This window comes from Mesoplodon mirus (assembly GCF_964341445.2).
Source record: "Mesoplodon mirus genome assembly, chromosome: 15".
In the NCBI taxonomy this organism is placed as follows: domain Eukaryota; kingdom Metazoa; phylum Chordata; class Mammalia; order Artiodactyla; family Ziphiidae; genus Mesoplodon; species Mesoplodon mirus.
The window spans coordinates 27,711,391-27,724,236 of NC_138991.1; the positions used below are offsets into that span (position 1 = coordinate 27,711,391).

General features: G+C 50.5%; 1 protein-coding gene across 2 annotated transcripts; it reads right to left on the reverse strand.

The window, feature by feature from the left end:
• Nucleotides 1–1,093: 1,093 nt before the first annotated feature.
• SLC52A3 (solute carrier family 52 member 3) lies at nucleotides 1,094–6,871 on the reverse strand (the record flags this gene model as incomplete). 2 transcript variants are annotated; one of them, XM_082644735.1, is made up of 4 exons in its annotated part: nucleotides 1,094–1,484; nucleotides 1,992–2,115; nucleotides 4,130–4,635; nucleotides 6,290–6,871. In XM_082644735.1, 4 exons carry the CDS (start codon nucleotides 6,854–6,856, stop codon nucleotides 1,272–1,274), a joined length of 1,410 nt encoding a protein of 469 aa, XP_082500861.1. In that variant the 3' UTR covers nucleotides 1,094–1,271. The 2 variants fall into 2 exon arrangements, with proteins under 2 accessions (XP_082500861.1, XP_082500862.1); XM_082644736.1 differs by having other exon boundaries at nucleotides 4,130–4,608; nucleotides 6,305–6,856.
• Between the last annotated feature and the right edge of the window lie 5,975 nt (nucleotides 6,872–12,846).

Sequence of the window (12,846 nt, forward strand, 5' to 3'; positions counted from 1 at the left end):
TGCATCTTCACTGCTGCTTGAAAGTGCTAAGTACACAGCAGTTTACTACTTTGTATGTAAAAAGGCTCTATGTTTGAATTTGCTTACATTTGCATAATCTCTGGAAGAGTAAACAGGGAACAAATAAAAGTTCTCATGTATATGTTAAGGGGAACTGGGCAGAGGGGGGAGTGGACAGGGATGGAATTTTTTTGCTGAACATCATTTTATATTTTCTGAGTTTTGAAACATGTGACTGTATTATCTATTCAAAATGAAAAAGGAAGGGTGGTGGCAAGCAAACAAAACAAACCTCTAAAGAAAAGAAGTCCCAGGACCAGACATTCTCTAAGCCCTTGATTCTGTTTATTTCTGAGCTCAGCCTTGGCCTTAGAACCAACTGAAAGCTGATTATATTGAAACTTTGTTTTTGGTGTTCATGCTGGACTTTTTCTTGGAAGGCTGACCTTAGTGTAAAAGCAGGGAATGTCTTTATTTAAAAAAAGAAAAAAAGTAAAACCAAAAAACTATCAGGTAGCTAACATACTCTTCCCCACTCTCCTCCTCCCCCCAGTTCAGAGGACTGCCTCCCAGTTCAGTGTCGGCCGGTGAATGGGGTGGGGGGATTCACGTTCAGAGTCTTGCTGTGGCCCCTCCGCCCCAATCCTCTCTCTGCCTCTTAGGAGGTCACTTAATCTCCAAGGAGTGGGCCTTCCTGGGTCAGCAGGGGTGACAGGAAGGGGTGCATGGGGTGCAATGTTCCTCCATACTGGGGATTGGGAAGCCAAGGTGTCTGAGATTCCACCGTTAGCCATCTGTCTTCTAGAAGCTTCTCTGAGACGATGGTGGGGGGGGGGAAAGGATATGGGGAAGGGGTCATCTCTCAACGCCTCTGGCCACTTCTAGGCTTTGTAGATTGTCACTCCTGTTGTTACTGTTGGGCGTCAGATCAGGATGTGCTGGGTGCCTCTGCATTTTATCCCTGTGCCAAACCTATGAAGTAGGTGTTATTTATTACAATCCCCATTTTATGGATGGAGAAACAGAGGGATAGAGCATTCAAGTGACTTCTCCAAGGTCACATAGCGTATAATGGGCAGCTCAAACTCCCAGCTCTTCTGCTTCTAACATCCTCCAGCTGGGTGCTGCAAATCGGCTAGAAGCTCTGCCTCCTAGCTCCCTACCACCGGCTCTGCGACCTTGGGCGCACGCCTTGCTTCGAGGGGGTCCCAGTTTCCGGGTGTTAGTAATGGGGGCGGGGCCTTATGGTGGACCACGCCACTTCAGTTGGCCTAGGTGGAGCACTGCAGGCTGCAGAAGTCAGCGGATGAGAAGAGCCTCAACACGTTGACCAGTGGGAACATGATAAGCGCTCCGAGGAGCGAGCCCAGCTGCACCGCCGCGCCGCACCACAAGAGGGCGCTGCGGCTACGGTCACGCAGGATCACGCCCAGCATCACCTTGACATAGCTCAGACAGCCAATGAACAGCACCCACGAAGCCACCTGCGGGGATTGGTTGGGAGAGACTCAGCAGTGAAGGTAACTTTGGGGCGAGCCCCAGGGTCGAAGGGCTCTTCTAGGGTGACCGAACAGGGCTAAGGGGACCCCATGGATTAACCTCTAAGTTCAAGGAGAGCCTTTTGGGGGTGACTCTGCTGGACTAATGGGGCCCCCTGAGTTGACCTCCCCAAGGACAAAGGAGAGCCCAATAGCTTTTCTGTCTCATGATCAAGTCAAGGGCAACTAAGAGAAGGCCACGCTGACATACACATAGTGGAAAGAGTGTGGCATTCTGGGGAGAAGCTGGACTGTCACCTTGGACCAGCCAGCTCACCTTCTTAAGCCTCTATTTCCAAATAAGAAGCATCCCTCCCCCGCCCCCCAACCTTGGGCTTCCTGAGTGAGTAACCACAAAGACTTTGGTCAAGAGAAGGGGCTATACTCTCGACCTCCCAGGCCTTGGCTAGCTGGGGGGTGGGAGGCGGACAGCTCCACAGGCCAGATACTTACGATGAGGACTTCTCCACCCCAGTGGCCCTGCATGAGGGGGCAGGGGCTCATCACGGCCATGGCCATGTTGTAGGCCCCAAAGCCGGTCCCGAGCACTGTAAGGACCCCCAGGAATGGCAGAGACCTAGGACAGAGCAGGGGGTGGGACGTGAATGGAGGAGGTGAGTAGCCTGACCTCTGCCCCTACTCCCCCACCCTGCCCCAGCCCCAGGGGGCCACATGGAGTGGTCAGCATCTCCAGGCTTAGAGGTTAGACCCATGTGGAAACTTCCAGGCTACCCAGTTCAAGTGGGTCAGCGAGGTTCCTGGGGTCAAGGCTGGCCTAAGTCACCCTGAGTGTTAACAGTAGGGGCCAGCATCCCAGCAGGAAAGACAGAACAGACTCTAGTGCTACATGAGCCTGGTTCAAATCCCAGTTCCACCTGCAGGACTGGTCCCTAAGCCTCAGTTTCCTCACCTGCATAATGAGTCTTGTGGGGCCGGGGAGCAGAGTGTGCGGGGCCTGGCCCTGGCTGCGGGCCCACCTGGCACCATCTGCTGCCATTTCCTCCTGTGATACTCCCCAGCCCAGCCAGGAAGGTGGGAGGCTTGGATCACGTCGCTGGCACTGCAGGGCGTGCTGTGCGACCTCGGGTGACCCTGCTCCCTCCAGCCTCAGCTACCTTGTCTACAACGTGAGTTTGCATGATCTGGGGGTCCTGGTGGCTGGCTTAGATGCACTACACTGGTGGCCTTCCATGTAGGCCCTCGGTCTGACCACTGAGGACACCATCCTTCATTTGAGGCCTTTTCCCTGGGGTCTCCCTGGCCACATTCTTCAGAACACTGACAGGTGTGCACCCCTAGGTGAGAGTGGAGGGGCTGCCCTGCCTCTAAGGACTCATTCTGCTCCAAGATTCTTGAATTCTGGGACTCTCGGACTGTATTTCTAACATTCTGGGCGTCTCAGCGTCCACAGGTCTGTGGCCTCTGGTCCCGCTCCCTCAGAAATCTCCAGCTTCCCTCCACAGTTTTTAAACCTCAAGGGAGAAAAACCAGCTTTCTGGCAAAGTGACATCTTCTGTCCAGCTCTCCTGTCCTCATTACTCCTCCTTCCCGGGCTGAGGGGTGGGGTTGGGCAGGGCTGAGAGGCTGTGAGGCCAGGCAGGGCAGAGGAACACGTGGGAGGCAGGGAGACCTAGTTTCATAACCCCAAGGTGGGTGTTGCTCCTGTGCAGATCCGAAGTCCCTACATCAGAACCACTTAGGGTGCTTATTAAAATTTGAAATTGGGACTTCCCTGATGGCACAGTGGTTAAGAATCTGCCTGCCCATGCAGGGGACACGGGTTCGAGCCCTGGTCTGGGTAGATTCCACATGCCGCGGAGCAAGTAAGCCCGTGCGCCACAACTACTGAGCCTGCGCTGTAGAGCCCTCGAGACACAACTACTGAAGCCCGCACGCCTAGAGCCCGTGCTCCGCAACAAGAGAAGCCACCGCAACGAGAAGCCCGCGCACACCACAACGAAGAGCAGCCCCCGCTTCGCCGCAACTAGAGAAAGCCCGCGCGCAGCAACGAAGACCCAACACAGCCATAAATAAATAAATATTTATATTAAAAAAATTTTGAAATCTAGGCTGGCTCAATCTGCATTTTATCCATTTGCCCAGCCATTCTTCTAGAACTGCAGCTGTAAGGGAGCCGGCATGGGCCGGAGGCAGGAGGGCAGGGCTGAAATCCTGGGAATTAGACCCCGGCAGACCCTTTCTCCAAGCCTCAGCGTTTCCATTTGTAAATGGGAGCCTCACTTCCTGCTTGCTCCTCCGCATGGGCCAATGGTGGTGATGGTGGACCTGACATGAGCCACTGCTCTAAAAGCTTTACCAAATTAGCTCGTCTTATGCTCCCAGCAACCTAGGAAGAAGATCTATTATTATCACCATTTTCTAGATTCCTGAGGCACAGGGAGGTGGAGTGACTTGTCCAGTATCACAAAGCTAGTAAGTGGCAGAGCCGGGATTTGAACCCAAGCAGTTGAGCCCCAGAAACCATATTCTTAACCACTACACATCCAGCCTGATAGGTGGGTGTGGGATTCTGGGTTCTGACATGAAGTGTGCCCCCAACCAGAGTTCTCTAGGGCCAGGTGGGGGTAGACCTGTTAGGCAGAAACATGGAGAGGAAGCAGGCGAGAGGGTTGGCCATGGAGCTGAGGGTGGCGGACAGGTGGTAGGCCACAGGCCCATAGGACAGGCAGGAGTAGGTCTGCACGGAGGGTAGCACGCCGTTCGTGAGTGCATTCACAAAGGCCACCAGGATGTAGATGAAGGTCAGGTGGGCCAGGTGCTGGGGGGCTGTCTTCTCCTCCAGAGGCTCCTGGCCCTTGCCGCTGTCCTCCGGGCCTGGGGGGCTCATGTCCTTCCCTTCCTGCGGCCGGATGGAGTGGAGGGTGACCTGAGAGCTGAGGAGGTCTTCTATGGAAGCTTCCCAGCGCCTGGGTTGACGCTGGAGCAAAAAGAAAGCAATGAGGCAGGAGGCCATCATGAAGGAGAGCAGGAGGAAGAAGACCAAGGGCGAGAAGTTGGCGGGGAGGTAGTGGCTTTCCAGATGGCCCACGGAGGGTGCCGTCCTAGCGAGCTCAGACACCAAAGCGCTGCCAGCTCCCTGGGAAAGACAAAACAAGGGTCGGCCGGATCCCTGGGTGATGTCAGGAAACAGGTAACAACAAAATTAATGATGACAATACAGGCACAGCTTGCTTAATTGTGCTTCACTTTGTTTCACTTCGTGGATATTGCATTTTGTGTGTGTGTGTGTGTACAAACTGAAGTTTTGTGGCAACCCTACATTGAGCAAGTCTATTGGTGCCATTTTCCCAACAGCATTTGTTCATTTTGTATCTCTGGGTCACATTTTGGCAATTCTCGAAATATTTCAAACCCTCCACTAACAAAAAGATTATGACTTGCTGAAGGCTCAGATGATGGTTAGCATTTTTTAGTAATAAAGTATTTTTTAATTAAGGTATGTACATTGTTGTTTTAGACGTAATGCTATTGTACCCTTAATAGACTACATATAGTGTAAACATAACTTTTATATGCACTGGGAAACCAAAAAAAATTTGTGTGACTCTCTTTATTGCAATATTGGTTTATTGCAGTGGTCTGGAACCAAACCCTCAATTATCTCCAAGGTCTGCCTGTATACAATAATATTAGGCATTATTATTAATAAGTAAGTGATGGATAATAAATGCTCACACTGACTGATTGCTCACTGGGCAGCAGCACCGTGCCTGTAGCAGCTCGTGTGCGCCTTCTGACGGACCCGTGCAGTGGGGTCCATTACCCCTGGTTTTAGAGGGCACAGAGGTGTCAGGACGGTTTGTCTTACCTAAGTAAGGGAGTATGTGGCGAAGCCAGTGCACTTGGTTCTTTCTGACCCGGAAGCTACAGCTTTCCCCACTTACTGCCCTCCAGGGCTGGTAACCACAGATATACACACTCAGAGGAGGGGCTGGCTGGAGACAGGAGAGCAGCCCCACCCAAAGGCGCCCTGTGGCGACTTTTTTCCAAGACATATCATGCATCTAGACGTATGTATGTGAAATTTCAAAAAATTTAAATGTTATCAACTAATTCAAACTGTCGAAAAAGAAAAATGCTTTCAGGCTATGGTGGCCCGGGCCACTGGTTTGCAAACATGGCTGTGCTGCGGTGGTTTGGATAGTGTTAGATGTATATATTGTCCAATATCCAGTGAGGAAGTTTGATGTTGTAACATCACGAGGTATTGAAGCAACATCTAAAGTCTATGGTTCTCAGCCCTGGCTGTACATTAGCGACGCCTGGGGAATTTTGAATACATACAAGTTTACAATCCCTTATCTGCAATTCTGAAATCCAGAAAGCTCTAAAAGCCAGAATTTTTCTGTGACTCAGTTGACAGCAACACTTGAGCCGGATATGAGTCTGTTTACAGCCTTCATCTGCCTACTGGGCATAAGTGCCCTGGGCTGTGGGCAGCGGGGGTTACTGTGCTGCACTGCTGAGTCACAGGCCCTGTCCCAGACTTGGGGTAAGTGTGTTCCAAAATCTGAAACTCCAGATTCCAAAACACTTCTGACCCCCAAGGATTTCAGAGATGGGGGTGAGGGGTTGCCCGCTGGTATGTCTCAGCAGCTCCCCCAGGTGACCTAAAGTGCTGCCAGGTCAAGAACACTGGTCTACCCAACATCTAGGAAACACCTGCCCTCCGTATGATCTTGCTTATGACCAAGAACAGAGCTGCAACAGCTCTGGGTAATGCCAGGTACCTGTGGGCTGTCCACGTTCCTGGTGGTCTCAGGGATCGGGGTGGTGTCTGATGTCTCAGTGATGTTGACACAGGTGGTGAGACCCGAGCCCTGGGCAAGAGCCACCAGGGCAGGCAGGAGGCCGCTGAGTCCTTCACCCACAAAGAAGGTGGTGAGGTAGTGGGTGGGCAGCCTGCTCATGAAGGGCAGGAAGGTGACGGAGGAGGTGCAGTCCACCAGGGCCAGGAAGAAGGTGAGGACCAGGAAGGCGATGCTGTGGTGGCTGCCCAGCACCCAGGAGGTGACATTCCAGAGGAAGGCGAAGAGGGTGCAGGCGACGGTGCCCACCCCCAGCACAGTGAAGACAACAGGCACCTCAGAAAGGCAGCCGGGCTGGAAGTGGTGGAGCAGGGTGACCAGCAGGGGGCCGACGTTGGCCAGCTGGATGATTACTGTGAGGTAGGAGGGCAGGTACCAGCCCTCGGGCAGCTCCGTTACCAGCAGGGGCAGCTCTACCCAGAGCCCGTTGATGGCCACCCAGGAGCCCATTCCGAAGGTACAGACCAGCAGGTGTATCAGGAAGGCCATGGTGACGTCTGCCCTGGGCCGGAGGCTGCAGCCTCCACAGATCAGCCTGCAGTGTTTGATGGAGAAAAGTACTAGGTGAGCAATGTCAGGTTCACCATCTAGCAAACGACCGTGCTTCTGGGCCCTCCCCATGAACAAGGTGGCTTTTTATTAGCAGAAAACATGGACAAATTCCTTTATAAGTAAGCTTCCAGTGGGGAAGGCTTTCCTAATCATGACTTGTAAATCCAGAGACTACAAAAGAAAAATTTGATACTCTCAACTGCATAAATCTTAGAACACGCAAAAGCAAGCAAACAAACAAAACAGCCTCTGCAAAAAATGCCAAAAAATACCGACAACAAGATCAAAAGACAGATGACAACCTGGGTGAAAATACTGCAATGTAAATCACAGACAGAAGATTTATCTTCCTAATATGTAAAGAGTTATTATAGATTAAGAACAAAAAGACCCAATAGAGAAGTAGACAAAGGATATGAACAGTTCAGAGGAAAAAGTACAAATAAGTCTTAGACATATGAAAAGATTACCTTCATTCACCATGGGAAATGTCAATTAACAATGACTCCAAGGTGCCATTTCGCACTGTGAGATTGTCCCAAAGCCAATGTTTACCTGCCCTGGACAAAATGATGTATGTACGAGGTTATTATTTCTTGCGGCCTTGTTGGTAATGGCAAAATATGGGAGACAACCTCCCTGCTACCCACAGAAGAGGGGCTAGTGGAAGGGATGGCTGCCTCTTGGAATGGCACACATCTGTTACAAGGAGAGGGATGCCGGAGAGCTCACTGGCTGATAGGATAACGACAGGCCTCGAGGCCGAGCTGATAAGTGAACAACATCAAGGTAGGTAGACAGGAGAAAAGGAGTTAGAATATGTTCTCTTTGCTTGTATTTGCACAAAGCAGCCCTTGAAGGACACACAGAAACTGCTGGGATGTTCAGCACCTCGGTATAGATCTTTTTATACAATTTTGATTTGTGAACCAGGTAAACATACTATCTGGGGACTTCCCTGGCAGTCCAGTGGTAAAGAATCCACCTTCCAACACAGGGGACGTGGGTTCGATCCCTGGTTGGGGGACTAAGATCCCACATGCCGTGGGGCAATTAAGCTCACGCGCTGCAACTACCGAGCCCGCACACCTCAACTAGAGACAGAAAACCCGCACGCCACAACTAGAGAGAAGTCTACATGCTGCAACGAAGAGGCTGCGTGCCGCAAAAAGATCCCGCATGCTGCAACGAAGATGCTGCATCCCACGATGAAGACCCGATGCAGCCAAAACAAAAAAATAAAATAAATATTTTAAAAAGTCAGGATTATTGTCAAAAAAACATTAAAAAAAACATACTATCTGTTACAAAAATAAGGTTATCTGATATAAAATTGCAGGCTGGAGTTTTTCTCCTCGATTTATAGAGCTCCCTCTCTGGACAGGCCCTGGAAGACTGCCTGACTGTAGCCCCCCTGGAACCATTCTGTGATCTGTTTACCACCTTCCCAGTTACCTGTGTCATACCACCTGGGCAGTTACCCTCAGTCTAAGGAAAAATATTGGAGAGGCTTTGTCAACTGAAAACAAAAAAATCAGCACCGCACAACATAAGGGCGGTGAGTTTCAGTTTTTATTCAGGGGTCTTACTGAGGACTATAGCCTCAGATAGCTCTGAGGAACTGCTCGGGAGAGGTAGGGGAGGAGCCAGGATATGTAGGAATTTCTTGGCTGGGAAATACATGTAGTCATGCATACATCTTGGTAAAAGATTACTGCTAATCACACACACACAAACACACACAAACCCAGAGAGCTCAAGTTAATGATTTTAGTGTTTTGCTATGTAAGGGAAGATGCAAGGTTTCTGGGTCATTGAAATTCTTCCTTAGATCTGCATCTTAACTGTCTAGGGGCTCTATATCCAAAACAGAATGCTTCGTGCTGTTTTTCCATCCTGAATTCCCCCCAGGGAGCCCTGTCGGTGGTCAACTTCTGTGGGTTGCAACTAGATCCTTTGTAGACCTGGAATGTCAGACAACGTTCTTTGTTTACAGCTTTGAGTGAGACTCTGGAGCCAGCTGCCTGGACTTGAACACAGCTCTGCCTCTTAACTAACTGGATGATTTTGGACAACTGAGTTTGCCTCTCTGCCTCATTTCCCCCCTCTGTAAATAGAGGGCAATGATAGTATCGACCTCATGGTTTGTCATGAGATGCAACGTGTTAATGAGTATGTGTCGTCTCAGTGCCTGCCGCACAGAAAACGCTCACTAAGGGTTAGCTGTTATTGCTATGGTGCAACGCCAGGTTTGGTGACAGTTATTTTTTTTTTCTACTTTGCATGGAAATTAACATATGACTATTAAAATTAATAAAGGAAAAAAAGTTCCCCATGAGGTACCACCTGAAATACTGGTGGCACATGCGCCATTTTGGAAAGAGATGTTGATTGGGCCGATCACCTCCTTTTACCGATGGGAAAAGGGGTAGGGTCTGCAGGGCTGTAGGGGCTCTGCTGAGGCTGCTGATGGGATTTGGAGCGGGTCCCCTGCAGCACTTGGCTCCCCTACCTCTCCTCATGACGTTAATCTCGGTTCTGCTCAATTCACATGGTCAGCCTTTAATTCCTTGTCTCTCTTCTAGAACCCGCAGGGGCAGCCCTGTGGCTACGCCTCACCCAGGAAGCTCCTCTCCAGGTTCCCACATACAGAACTGACTCTCCAGTTCCAGACTCCTTTCCTCCTTCCTCCTTGGAAGGAACCCAATCCTCGGGCTGCCACCTCTTCCACTCTGGGAGGCAGAATGCGGAATGCAGCCCGACTTGCTTTCAGTCCCACTTCACCACCTCCTGTCTGGGGGCCTTAGGTGAGTCACTAAGCTCCATTTCCTCACCTGCGAAGCTGGCCCACTAACAGCCCAGGACAGGCCTGGTTCTGGGCATGCCCAGAGGACCCATGGAGAGAGAGCAAAATTCTGCCTTCGCCTGTGCAGTGTTCCTTGCCTGGGGCGCCATCCCCCTCCCGTCCATATCCCAGATTTCTGCAGGACCCTACCCCCCAGGAAACCTCATCTGGCTGCCCAGCCCTGGGACCCAGGACCCCCCATTTAGGGTTTTCCTGGTGTGGGTGTATGCTGGTACATTTCCCGGGGAGACTGAAGCCCCTGGAGGGCAGGGGCTGCTTTGGAATCTGGCTTTTTTTTTTTTTTTTTTTTTTTTTTTGCGGTACGCGGGCCTCTCACTGTTGTGGCCTCTCCCGTTGCGGAGCACAGGCTCCGGACGGACGCGCAGGTTCAGCGGCCGTGGCTCACGGGCCCAGCCGCTCCGCGGCATGTGGGATCTTCCTGGATCGGGGCACGAACCCGTGTCCCCTGCATCGGCAGGCGGACTCTCAACCACTGCGCCACCAGGGAAGCCCTGGAATCTGGCATTTTGACGGCAGAAGAGCCTTTACAGATGACCTAGCTCCGGATTTGTAAACTGGTAACTCACTGGCCGCAGGAGAGCAGCAGATGTATTATTTTGATGTGTGGCATGTTGTAAATAATTAGTTACTGAAATCCACAAGTCAGGAAGGAGGTGGCATACAAAACTCAGGATTTCTGGCTTCTTGGGAATATTCTGGAAGACCACACCAGGACAATGTGCCCACATGGCAACAATCACCCTTGGCCCTCTGTAACTTAGGGCACCTGCCTGGGCCTCTCCAGGCCCGTTAGACACTGCAACCCCTGATCAAGCCTAGCCCTTATTTCTGAGAGCAAGATGTGGCTTGCCCAGGATCCCCCACTAGTTGGGGGCAAAGTGGGGGCTGGGATCCAACCTTGGGCCTCTCAGTCCTGGACTCCGGGCACTGACTCCAGCCACCTGGAGGCAGAGGCCTGGGCTCAAATTGCAGCTTCAACCCTGCGCAAACAACTTAACCTCTGCTATCTGATTCCTCTTGTGCAAAATGGGAGGGTCCCAGTACCAACATCAGAATTGTTAGGACCATGAACTTGCAAAATGCTAGCATGATGCCTGACACATAGTAAGTGCTCAATAAACGTGAATGATCATGATTACGATTTCAGCAAACATGTCAATTGCATTTAAAAACACACAATTTTCCTGAACACACTTCTAGATACCACAACACACACAATTCCTGATGGCAAAATTTTGTCATCACTTCCCCCTAAACAATCAACCAGGGATTATTAGGCACCTACTTTGTTCCCAGTGCTGTGAGGGATGCAAGCAGAAAAGCCACAGGGGCTATGCCCAGAGAAAAGTGTGAGGAAGAGGTGTGTGGGCTGCAGGACCCAGATGCATCATGGGCCAAAGCAGGCAGAGTTGCAGATAGAGGGGAGGGTGCAGTGGCTGGGACTGGATGGAAAGGCACGGTTTCCCACCTGCTGGGAAAACTAGTAGAGTAGTCTTGTTCAGGCTTCAGAGGCAGAAGTAGGCCTCTGACTTACTTGTGACCCTGCCTGGACTGCTGCTGCGTGTGGGTTTACACACTTAACAATTGTTACTAACTAGTCAAGCAGCACTTACCATAAGAAAGGGAGTGGGTCTTGGAATTTCTTGAGCCCTGGGGACCTGGCCAGTCCCCTGTGGTCTGGAAAATCTTGTGACTCACATGGTGAAAGAAACAGCATTGTTACAACTGAACCAGAGCTGCATTTTTGCGCGCAAACAGATGATATCAGTTTGCTGCCTGGAATTATAAACGGAAGCCCCCAGAACTACAATTTGAAGTCTCATCCGTGGTGTGGACGCACTGCCCAGGGACCCTTCCCAACTGGGACTTCAGATTGCTGTTACTCGGGACTTCCCAGCTGCTGTTTGAATCTGGATGAAGGTGTTGGCCCAATCTGGTGATGTATACTCGGTTATATCTCTCTAATACTTGTATTCATCCCCTTCTAATGACTGTATATTGAAATTATGTTAAATAATCTTCTATTAAAGAAATTAATTAAATCTGTTCAGTTGTGTGAGACGAGTGGTTATTTTGCCAGCGAATCCAACGAACCTTGAAACTGAAAGCAGGCTTTCGGCGATACACCACACTACCTTGGCCAAGGCAGGTAACTCAATGGCTGCAAAACAGGGGCTATCCCGCCCTGGAGGATCAGTGGACTAGAGGAGGGAGAGAACATTTTTCAAAAGCCAGCAATTCATTGCAGCTTCTCAGCTGCCCAAAGTAGTGTCCAAGTAGACCCAGAAATAGGTGCTGCCTGCCCACTCCCACCTGAGACCAGGATCTGGTATAAAGCAGGCAGAATCCCACTGGAAAAAAGCTGACCCACGTCAGTTAAGGTAGAGTTCTGCCTAGGACTGGTGAAACAATACAGAAGGAAAGAAAAGGTAGAGCATTGTATGATATTCCAAGGCTGAGGCTACTAGCTGCTTCCCACTGGCCACTCTTCCTTCTTCCTTAGTTATTACTGAGACCAGGTTTTCGGTTGGGCAAATGGCCACTGAGCTAAAGGACTACATCTCCCAGCTTCCCTTGTAGCTGGACATGACCGTCCAATCAAGACCAGGCCAATGAAGTTGGAAGCGACTATGGAAGTCTCCTTAAAGGGAGTGTGCCCTTCTGTTCTTCTTTATCCTGCTGTCTAGAATTCAGATGTGACAGCAAGAATGCCAGCAGCCATTTTGCACAATGGGAGATGACATGGGGGCTAGATGGAGACTAGACGCCCTCAGGACTTTGTGGCCCAGAACTGTCACACCAGCCCTGTTCTGTCTGCCGTGGGACCATTTTGCTTGTTTAATGTTGTTAAGGTATAAATAAGCTTCTATCTTGCTTAAGCCACTCTTATTTTATAAATAGCAAAGCACTGGCTAAGTGTACAGAGATATATGTTCAAGGATGTATAGTGACCAGTGATAGTGAAATGGAGCAGGACCCTATGACACCCATGTCCTCAGCCTGCCTTTGGTCTGTGGAAAAACTTTAGCGAAATAATAAGTTTAATCATAGAAGTGAGAAA